Source organism: Stylophora pistillata, chromosome 4 (assembly GCF_964205215.1).
Source record: "Stylophora pistillata chromosome 4, jaStyPist1.2, whole genome shotgun sequence".
In the NCBI taxonomy this organism is placed as follows: Eukaryota; Metazoa; Cnidaria; class Anthozoa; order Scleractinia; family Pocilloporidae; genus Stylophora; species Stylophora pistillata.
Window position 1 is genome coordinate 23,178,672 of NC_142522.1, and position 11,180 is coordinate 23,189,851.

An 11,180-nucleotide genomic window follows, 5' to 3' on the forward strand; every position below is an offset into this window, starting at 1 on the left:
AGGTAACCTTTCAGCTCTTTTCTCTTCGTGTCACAATGACCAGTACTTTCACACACCTGTAAATTGATGGTGGCACTCTGGTACAGTCTAGTTGAATCAGAGATAAAGATGCTTTTTGGATTTATTCATTATTAATTCTACATACTAAACTTTCCCTGCTTTGTGTCATTATGGTAAAACCTGGCTAATTCTAACTCAAATGAATGATCTACCATCTTAATTTTGTTGCAATTCTTTTTTACTAAGTGAAAGAAAAATTTACCTTATTAGAAAGACGGTTATCCTATTAAACTTATTAGTTGAACGATAAGGGTGGATACCTTTATTTAGTGCCTCCTCTGTTTTCCAAATTTCTGTCTTTCCAAAACGTGGTTTTACTGTTTGCCCCCCGTCTTATTATTTTTTTTTTATCACATTTGTCTACACCAGCAGGGAAGTAATTCTCTTTATTAATGACCTTACTAACAGGTAGTATAGCGAAAAATATTTTGAACTGCTACTGGCCTTGTCAGGGGGTTATCCCACCTGCTACTTTGAGTTTCAGACCTTGGCTGTTCTGTTGTTACTGTCATCCGGCTAATCCCAGTAGATCCTCGTGAAACGTAGATGACTGAGATCCTGAATTCCTCTTCTCTGTGGTGGAGACTAGTCAGCGAAGGTTAAACCAATTCTTAGCGACATTCTACCGTTTACGACAACACTACATAAGACTTAATTTTTGATTTTCAGAGAGAATAGTAAAATTAAACGAGACTTACCTGTAAGTTGAAGTTTGATTGAGATTCTACCGAGTTATAAAGTGCTGGGAGATTACATGAGATAACAAGCGCATGCGCCAACTCAGTCTTTAAAAAACTTAATGTGAGTGATTCAAGGCACCACACTACATTAGGGTGGGTGGGAGGGCATGTAATCTCCCAGCACTTTATAACTCGGTAGAATCTCAATCAAACTTCAACTTACAGGTAAGTCTCGTTTAATTTTACTATTCTATCTCGTTATCGCGCTGTAAGATCACATGAGATTTTGAAGCAACACGAACATTAAGCATTGTCATGGCAAAACTTTTATTTTACACATGTGTGTTACTTCACAGTGCTGAGTACCCTGTCAGCAAACATGTTCTCTTTAACAATAGGTTTTTTGTAATACTTGGCAAACGTTGACTCAGAGCACCACCCAGCTGTTTGTAGAATGTCATCAAGACTTACTGAGGCTTTGTTGGCTGCAGATGTACTGGCAGCCCCTGTGCTGTGTGATTTAAATCTGGAAGTGTCAATTCCAGAGTCAGTGAGAACAGTCTTCACCCACCGGCTTATAGTATCTCTACTAACTTTCCTGAAAGGTTTTTGATAACTAACAAACAATTGGCCCTCTGAGCCTCTTAAGTTTTGTGTTCTTGTTAAGTACTCTTTTAACGTAGATACAACACATAGCGTTTTATCCTCAAAAGCTGTAAGTTTAACAAGTGGGTTGTTAACTCCTGGTCTACTTTGCTTCAGGTGTCCCACAAGCTGAAAGGTGTAGCAATTATTTGAAAAAGACATGCGGTCAATATTCAACATATGTACTGTCTGACCTCTTTGACCAGAAACTAATAAAATTAACACAACGAGTTTCAGTGTCAGTTCCTTTAATGACAATGTGTCCACAGGGGATAGAGACTGGAGATATTCCAGGACAATTGTCACATCCCAAATTTCTGTGTATTTTGGTCTTGGAAGTTTTTCTTGAAAAATGCCTTTCATCAGCCTGGACACTAATGGGTGTTTTCCTACACATGTCCCATCCTCTAAAGTAACATAGCTAGACAAAGCACTTCTAGCAGTGTTGATGGCATTGTATGTAAGGCCTTGTTGATATAGCACAGTGAGAAAATCAAGCACAGGCACTACAGATGGTTGAGTGTGATCGATTTGCCTCTGAACAGAAAAGTTTTGCCATTTCTTGATGTAGGTACTGTATTGTTTCTTTGTTCCATTTCGCCATGAAGCCATGATGAGCTTTGCAGCTGCTTGTGAAATACCCTGATCCTGGATGGATTGCCAGACAGGAGACATGCCAGCATAGTCAACTTCTTTCTCAAGGGGTGAAACTTCTGGGGAGAATGTGACAGAGAAAGTAGGTCCTGGTGCTTTGGCAACACAAAGGGAATTGCAATTATCATTCTCAGAAGTTGTGGCCACCAAACTTGCGTGGGCCGAAATGGTAAGATCATGATTCCCTGCGGTACTTGATCCGCCAAAATTTTTTGTAAACATCTGTGAATTTGACAAAAAGGTGGAAAAGCATAAAAATACAAGGAATCCCAGCTAATAGTAAATGCATCCAAAAAACAAGAGGCTGGGTCAGGTTTCCAAGAGACAAACCTGGGGAGCTGTGTATTAAGTCTACTTGCGAATAGATCAATTTCTGGGATGCCCCAATGGGTAGTTATTTGAGTAAAGATCTCCCTTTTTAAGGCCCATTCAGTGCGGTCATTAAATAAGCGGGACTCTTTGTCAGCCTCAGTTTTTTCTACTCCAGCAATGTGAGTTGCTGTTAACCAGGTGTTGTTATTTACACACCAATCCCATATGTCATATGTCACTTGATTGCAACTTGGAGATTTTGTTCCACCCATAGCATTAATATACGTTACAGCTGTTGAGTTGTCACAAAGTATTTTGACATGCTTATTATTTAGCCTTTTACCAAAAGCTTGCAAGGCAAAGTGAATTGCCTTCAATTCTAACTCATTGATGTGCAATTGGCTTTCTGTTGCAGACCACAAGCCCTGGGTTGTATCACCATCAAGGTATGCACCCCAACCCTTTTTTGACGCATCAGTTTTAATCTCAATGACAGGATTTCCATGTGATATTGGATTTAAGGCCATATCTACATTTTCAATCCACCAAGCAAGATCATCCTTTCAACTTGGGGACAGGGATATGAGAGCCTCAAAGTTACCCTTATGTTCTCTTAGAGCCAAGTTCTTTTCTATCTCTAGTTTCCTATAATGAAGTTTCCCAAACTGTACCCCAGGTAAGCTGGAGACAAGTGTCCCAACTAATTGGGCTAGCTCGGTGATGGTGGTTTCATGCTTGTGTTGCATTGCTGTACAGTTAGCTTTTACTTTCACTTTTTTGTCATCAGTGAGGGTAATTGTCATTGACACAGAGTCAAGGACAAAACCTAAAAATATGATTCGCTGAGCTGGTGTGACAGATGATTTTTGCCCATTAATCACAAACCCCAAGCTTGAAAGTAAACTCTGCGTATCAGAGATATTAAGCAGGCATTCATTGGCATCTCTACCCTAGAGGTACGAATCATCTATGTACCCCACATTCAGGTGACCTTTCTGTCTTAAGGTAGAGTACACTGGTTTCATCAACTTAGTAAAACACCTTGGTGCAGATGAAAGTCCATTTGGCATGCATGTGTATTGGTAGAGAAAACCCTTCCAGTAAAATCTCAGATACTTGCGATGTTCCTTAGCAATGGGAACTAAGTAGTAGGCTTCTTTTAAATCGATTGATGCCATGAAACAGTTTGGAGTCATGAGTCGCACAGCAGACCACAGAGTATCCATTTTGAAATGGTGTTTCTCTATGTGCTTGTCAAGCCCTTTAAATTCAAAATCATGCGGTATTGACCACTTTTCTTTTTTCTGACAAATATAGTGGAAATGTATTCATCTGGAGTGTGTACAGCAGGTTCAATGACACCTAATTCAAGCAGGTGAGCAATTTCTGAGGTAATTATTCCTTCCTCTTTAGAGTCAAACTGGATTTCAGGCCTTAGCCTTAGTTGAGTTGGATTTGCAATCTCTAGGTGGCAGTGCTGTACCATATCCAGTATATCTTGGTCTGCTGTGATACTCATCCATGTTGAAAGAAAATGCCTCAGCCTACCAGCAAATTCATTTGTTGTTAGACTAACCTGTATAGGGTTTGAGCTTAGTCGTTCTTCTTCTTCCCCTCCTGCTTCCTTCTGAAGTGGAGGGGTCTCTGGAAGTTTAAATTCTTGGACTGCTTATTGTTGGAACTGTGAGGGCGAACATATTTCTTTCCCCGCCAGCCATGGTGTTGCTGGCTACTTTTTGAGTGATGAGAGCTGCCGTCCTTGGCGAGCTTTGAACTCAGCCTGTTTGTGTCTGAGATGTCTTTAACAGCCTTTGGGAGATCATCTCCAAACAATTCGGCCGTCACTGGATTTGATGGGCTGCAAAGGTGTCTAAAATTTGTATTGAGTTGTGGTCTCATCAACTCTCTCCGTCGATAGTTTAACTCCTGGTTAGCATTTGCCAAGAGTAACACCCCATCCATTAGGGCACTAACAGTATCTTCTTTCTGAGTTTCTGAGTCGCCCATCAACTTGTTCACTTCTGATACGACTACTATTATTCCTTTAATCAGGCTTTTCTGAACCTTTTGGAATTTTAAGTCAGTTGACCGAGCTGACTCATCTAAATTGTTCCAGACACCCTGATTGACCTTTGTCTCCGACAGGGTGGCGCAATTTTCGGGAGTTTCGTGTTGTTTCTTTAACTCCATTATTTTGTCTTCGTTACCTTTCTCCCTCATAATCTTATCCACAAGTGATGCAAGTTCCCCGTCGATAGCGGGACCGACATGTTCGGTGAGCTGTAGGGTTTTTGTCAGCTTAGTAATCAGAGGATTGCTGTTCTTTCCTTGTTCGTTTAGTCTCTTTTTCTTGGCGGGTGGCTCTTCCTCGACCAGTGATTCAACATCGTCCTTAGACACACTCGAATCACAATCATCGGCCGAGTCTTCGTCACCATTGCCGCCTGAACGTGATGCAATCAGACTGTTCAAGTCATTGAAACCCGCGTTCATTGAATCCCTTAGGCCTTCAAATGAACCCTTGAGGGCTTCGGCAATAACGGAACCAAGAGCTGCCGCGTTTAGAGTAACACCAGAACTTCCTTCGTTCGCCGAGTTCATGGGTGCTTGAACCGTTGGAGGCTTTTTCCCGCCTTTTTGTGAGGCTGGTTTTCCGGCTGATTTACGCACTTCATCAGTGCTAAGGTCCTCCTTAGAGGATTTTTCCTTACCCCTGACCTCTTTAGGAGGGGTTAAAGATGGATTGTCAGCCATTTACAGCAGAAGATGCGGCGTTTTTCCTCTCAGTTCTAAAAGCGCAGTTGGACTGTCGAAGGCGTAAGCTTGCACTGAGTTGGCGCATGCGCTTGCTATCTCATGTGATCTTACAGCACGATAACGAGGTAGAATATCCTGAGGCTGGCATGGTATGATACTTCTTGTTTTGTGAATGTAGATAATTTACTGTCGTTCCCGTGCAATGAAGCGTTTTTTCTATAAATTTTACATGTGTCAGTATGACGAATATTGTACTTCCAGGGAAGTAACGAAACTCTAAATTAATAGACAATTATGTTATTTTCACTTATGCAAGGATTTCGCGCTTGACCTCCTAGCAGTTCTTTCAATTTACTGGAAACACCGTATTGGCAATAAGCACTTAATATAGAAAAAAATGTTTCCGCGTTTCACCTTTGTTAGTCATAGAAAACAGACCAACAGGCAACTTTTTTCCAATCACAAATCTTCACTTCAATTACCGATAAAACTAATAAAAAGAGTATTGTATTTAGAACAAAATCTCAGAACTGAAAATCGCACATTTTGCACAATTGATTGGGATAATTTAGTTTTGAATGAGAATTCCAGTCCTACAAAGTTATTTTTCGTTAATTGCTGGAGGAAGTGTAATTTCTCATGGAAAGCGCTTTCTCGATCTCTCAAGAAAAGCTTCCTCGCTGCATAGAGTCTTCTTAACAATTTTGTTGAATTATTTCAACGCGTTTGCCAATGCCAGGGTGTGACTCATTTAAGCAAAGCAGAATTCTGGTAAACAAACCGAAAACATTCTGCATTGTAACGAAGAAAAAAACTACTTTCGCCTCTGCATGCTAGTAATAAAACAACAGCCCTAAACTATCATTTGAAATAGAATATCGTTGTATAGCTACGATCAATAGATGAAATATTCGAATCTTAAAAAAGACAGAAGGAACAATTTATAATACATTGATGCGTTCTATACACGCGGTAAAGATATCACGTCTCCGAAGTAGGAATAATTTTGGTGTTCTATCAATATATATTTTACAATCAGATTCAATGTTGCCGTGCGTTGGTTCATCGATTTATCAGTGACGAAGTCAAAATGTAGTAAAACAAAAAAGGGGCACACGAGTTGCAGCCTTTAGTGATGCTTGAACTTCTGAACCCTCAGAGAACATTTTCCGGTTCCCCAGAAAAAGGCATTCATCACAAGAGTGACAGAAAATGCGATGATACCTACAGTTTACCATACGGAAAGCAAATGTAGTCTTGTTTTCAATCCGAAACTGCCCCAACGTTCCCAACATTCCTAATTCTGGGTTTGATAGGAAAGAAATTTTTTTGGTTTAGCTTTAGACTCTACTAGATACGGTGAACTTAGTCCTAGCTACTTTTTGAAATAACGTATCAATTTCGCTTCAAGCCTCCTGAGGGTCATTGTTAAATTATTGGGAACAAAATAAATTTTTTCACTGCAAAAGATTGCTTGCGCTCTTACCAATTGATTTTCTCATGATAACAAAGTAGTTACACAATTCAACGTAAAATGGACAGTCATCCGCGACTGACAATGATCTGTTGGTGTATTGTCCTAAAGTGAGAAAAAAAGAAAACTCTACGCGAAACACAAATAGACTTCATTTTCAAGGAAGAACTTTATTCTTTCTTTTTCTCTCTTCTAACTTCCTTCGAATACAACTATAAAATTGTCATCGATAGCTATTTTATGAATTTACGAATATGACAATGTCGCACGTAGCGCCCACAACTGGGTTCCCCGAAGGTTGAAGCGTATGCTTTGGCTGCTTTCTGTACCTGTTCCCGAGTCAAACAAAGACAATTGTAGGACAGCTTTTTCCTTGTGGTTCAACAGCTGTATTAGAGCGAGCGTAATAGGAGTTTTTGGCAAGTTTTACCTCGAGTGCAGCTGCGACTCTGAAAAACCAAGCAACAGGAATCGCCTCCAAACTGTCATGAACAGTTACCAAAACAATAAGGGCGAGAAGTAGACCAAATCGAATGAGCTTCATGTCGCCGGTGAATCATGTTCATATGGAAACAATTTTAAAAGTAGTTGTAAATTTAAAGGGATATTTATTATTTATTGAGAAAATAGACAGCTGTTAAAACTGGTAGAGATTGTAATAACGTAAATCTGTATCACTCTTTCGGAAAATACTCAGTCTTAGTTACAAATACAGTTCCCAAATAAGGTAGTTGTTGTACAACTGTATGTATTAGCATTCATAGGATCATTCGATTTAGGGTAATTGTCCGAGTCTTATGCGTAATCGAAGCTTTACTGATTGTGGAGCTGGCATCTTGCCTTTTAAACTTCCCCGATGCCTAGAGTCGGATACGAAACTGCGATACACATAGATGGCTGCAAAAGCTGCCCTTGCCGAAATGCGGTTTGTGGCCTAAGCCTGAAGCACCACAGCCGTTCACAAAATTTACATAACTACCTAAATAATAGACAACTTAAGATTAAGAAAATATTATGACCTCTCTTGATCCGGCTTTTAAGTCCAGTATTCCAAAGGATGGTAACCAAGATGAACGTTTCCTCTACAGGAAAATAGGAAAAAATAGCTCAGCATACTTGTGAAGTTGCATAGACCGACTTTTAAGGTAGTAACAAAGACTCAGAGCCTTCCTGATATATTTTCTTGATGGTTTCAAGATAACTCAGCCTTTCTGGAAAGAGCTATTTCGGCTTCGTGGGAAGTGATCGAACTACTGCGCGTTAACAGAGCTGGACAGAAGAGAAAATTTTCTCTGGTCTAATGCAATTTATAGGGATGGGTACTCGTGACATATTGCTATGAGAGACCTCTCTGATATAAAGGTAAGATTATCAGATAATTCACTACAAGGAGTCTTTCAATATTTCCGATTTCTCGGAATAGACGCGGAAATACTTCTCATTTCAAAGCTTTAGGTTATCAAAACTTTTGTGGGGAATCAAAATGTCTTGAATAAATACATGGCCTTTTTTAGCAGTGAAACTATTAAATATATTTTTCAGCTCTTTCATTTTTTAACAGCTTCTTTTGTTCATCAGTAGTAGCATGGATGTAATCATTAAAGGTAAACACGTTGCTGAATAATGAAATAAAACGCGGATGATTTCCTAGTTTTCGTACCCAGCATATACGATATATGAAGTAAGGAAGAACAATAACTTCTGTAAGGCGATTTAATTTTCACATTATGTGTGCAATAGTTTTAAGAAATTATAGTAAACCTCTCGCGTTTCTATTTTAGCTATACTTAAACAAGAATTGACGTACTAAACCAAATCCTATGTCGTTTGATTGAGGAATGAAGCTAAAGTAGTATTTTCGAACGAAGGTGCATTCAAAGTCTACAATCTTACTGTAAGGCAACTCTAATTCTATTTCTAGACTAGTCGATAAATCCTATTGGAATAACAAAATTACCTGAATATTGGAAAACTTAAGAGAAAAATCCGGCTTTTGTAATTCACTATTTTCAGTGCAAGAAAAAAGGAGCACATTTGAAACTTGTACCGAAAACATTTTGAGGTATCTCCTATAATTCAGTCTTCAGTCTTCCCACGTCATGGAAAGTGATCGAGGTAATGGTTTCAACAGACATGAATGGATTGAAATGAACCTCAGTGGTGTTTTATCGCTCTTGGTGATTAGCATTCTATCTAGATCAGTTGCTATTTCAGATCGCTTCAGTTTCAAGAAAAATATCAAATATCGGGAATCCTTCGGTATTCTTCGATTTCAGAATAGACCTAGATACTTCACCACCGCAGCAGTAAGCTAATACTATTTAGGTCAGGAAATGATCAGTTTTCTTACGTTAGTAATATATGATTTTTTCACCACAAAACTAAATATCAGAACAATAAGCTTAACGCATAGTTATCAGCGTCGTCTAGGCTAATATTCAGTATAAATAAGCTGCTGAAGAATGATTATTGCCTATTTATCGTAAGTATCTCTCACGATATAAGTAGCGGTGAGGAACATTGACGCTTGTACGTGGCGCGGTTATATCTACGAAGGATAAAACCTTTTGTGCCAGATAAAGATCATGTGCACAGCGGTTCCAATAATTATTTAACCCGCATTCTTCAAAAATTTAATTACTAGATTGTTCCTCATTCACTCTATCGAAGCAACATTTCAATTACTGAAACATATCTTGCTCAGGAATGGAATTAAGGTAATATTCGCAAAGAAAGGCACATTTAAAGTGAAAAATCTAGCTGTGCAGGAGCTCGAATTGTATTTTACTAGACTAGTTATACACTCAATCAAATTGCTGGTTAAATTTCTGAATTTCGAGCTAAATTCAAGGATGCTATGGTAATGACAAAGCTTGTATGGCCTTCGCATATCAATATATCCTTGCCAGACAAACGTTTATCAAACACTTGAAATAGTGTGACTGCGAAGCGTGGGTATGTCAGCATTCATCCATATTTTAAAACCTATATTTTCAAAACTATATAATAGCGCTAAGTTTAGTGTTCTCCAGATCTAAACCCGTCGTTGGAGTGTTATCTTTCCAGTTAAAGGCATTGACCACAAGAGTGACAGGAAATGTGATTATACCTGCAGTTTATTATACGGAATTACGGAAAGCAAATGCAGCCCTCTTTTCATTCCGAAACTGCCCCAACAGGAAATGCTTGTGTATCAATTCTGGGTTTGATAGCAAATAAATTTTTCTTTTGTTTAACTCAAGACTCTACTAGGTACGTTGAACCTGGTCCTAGCTACTTTTTGAAATAACGTAGCAATTTCGCTTCAAACCTCCTGAGGGTCGTTGTTAAATTATTGAGAACACAATATATTCTTTCATTGCAAAAGATTGCTTACGCTCTTATCTTTTCATTTTCTTACGATAACAAATTATAATAAAGTTCAGATATAACGCGTGCTGTTATTGGTTGAAAGGGCGTGCTCTGTCAGAGTATAGAACATGGAGTTGAAGCTGTCACGCCATCTGCTAATTTTTACTATGGCGGACCAAATGCCGAATTTTTCTCTTGGGTTTTTAATCGACCCAGAAGTCCTCTACGACCTAGAAGACGAAAGAGAAAATGAGCTGTTAGCGTCGATCGATTTAGAGGATACTGTCAATGACAATGCGACCTACCCTTTAAGTAAAAGTGAGGTTTTCAACAAAGTTAATTACGAAAACAATGAGCGCGCCGGCAAATTAAAAAGGCAAAGATTTGAAAACATGTCAAGTACCGCAATAGACGAGATAATTGTTAGAGCAGAAAAAAAGAAAACCAAGCAGTCTACTAAATGGGCTATCCGAATATTTGAAGGTGAGCTTTTTCGTTGCAAAAATATAATAAATATCATGAAAATCTCGAATAGAGTGGACGCACATTTGCTTTCTTGCCAAAAAAAAAACAAAAACAATCAAGGAAAGTGGACGATTTTAAAACTGGCTAGCACACACACATTTCTAACCAACAACTATAACTTTCTCTAGAAAATGAACACCAAAATACAAATCAAAATCTTTTTTTTTTTTCGTTGCCGTTTTTTAATAGATTGGTGTAGTGAAAGAAAAGTTGCCAAGAACCTCCACGAAATGAGCAACAAAGAGCTTGACCTATCCAGAAGTTAAATCCTGCCTGCGAAGCACTTTTTCAGTACCCAAAGCGAGCCGTGAAATCTTAAGTTAAAGTTTGGTACGACAACTAGCCTCTGGAGGTGAACAAAATTGAAGGAATAATGAAAGAAATTTCTAAACTAGCGTCTCTTTCGAGAATCTACACTAACCATAGTGTCAGAGTCACTGCAATCACGCTGTGGTCCAACGCGCAAGTTCCATCGCGGCACATAATGGCTATCTCTCGTCATGGCAGTGAAGCTTGCCTGAGGAATTACAACACTCGTCCATCCAGTGAACAGTTTAGAGCTTGTTCAGATATCCTCTCTGGTGCATTAAATGGAAGACCATCGCAGCCAAGTCCCTCTGATGCAGCCACCAGTTCAGAAAATCCTCATGCTGTAGTGTATGGGATGTAATATGCGCGATGTAATGTGATGCGTGATGTGTGATGTAATACCCTCGTGACCT

At 39.0% G+C, this 11,180-nt stretch overlaps 2 protein-coding genes across 2 annotated transcripts; both read right to left on the minus strand.

Annotated features, from left to right (window-relative positions):
• Positions 1-1,048: 1,048 nt before the first annotated feature.
• On the minus strand, positions 1,049-2,261 carry LOC148732915 (uncharacterized). Its single transcript, XM_088758739.1, has one exon. The coding sequence runs from the start codon at positions 2,259-2,261 to the stop codon at positions 1,086-1,088; it is 1,176 nt and encodes a 391-aa protein (XP_088614865.1). The 3' UTR covers positions 1,049-1,085.
• Positions 2,262-3,833: 1,572 nt separating this feature from the next.
• Positions 3,834-5,236, minus strand: LOC148732916 (uncharacterized). The gene has a single exon (XM_088758464.1). The coding sequence runs from the start codon at positions 5,103-5,105 to the stop codon at positions 3,945-3,947; it is 1,161 nt and encodes a 386-aa protein (XP_088614590.1). The 5' UTR covers positions 5,106-5,236; the 3' UTR covers positions 3,834-3,944.
• Positions 5,237-11,180: the final 5,944 nt, after the last annotated feature.

Bases quoted from the DNA above. Each gene is read 5' to 3' on its own strand.
- LOC148732915 (XM_088758739.1), bottom strand. From the start codon at position 2,261: ATGTTTACAAAAAATTTTGGCGGATCAAGTACCGCAGGGAATCATGAT.
- LOC148732916 (XM_088758464.1), bottom strand. From the start codon at position 5,105: ATGGCTGACAATCCATCTTTAACCCCTCCTAAAGAGGTCAGGGGTAAG.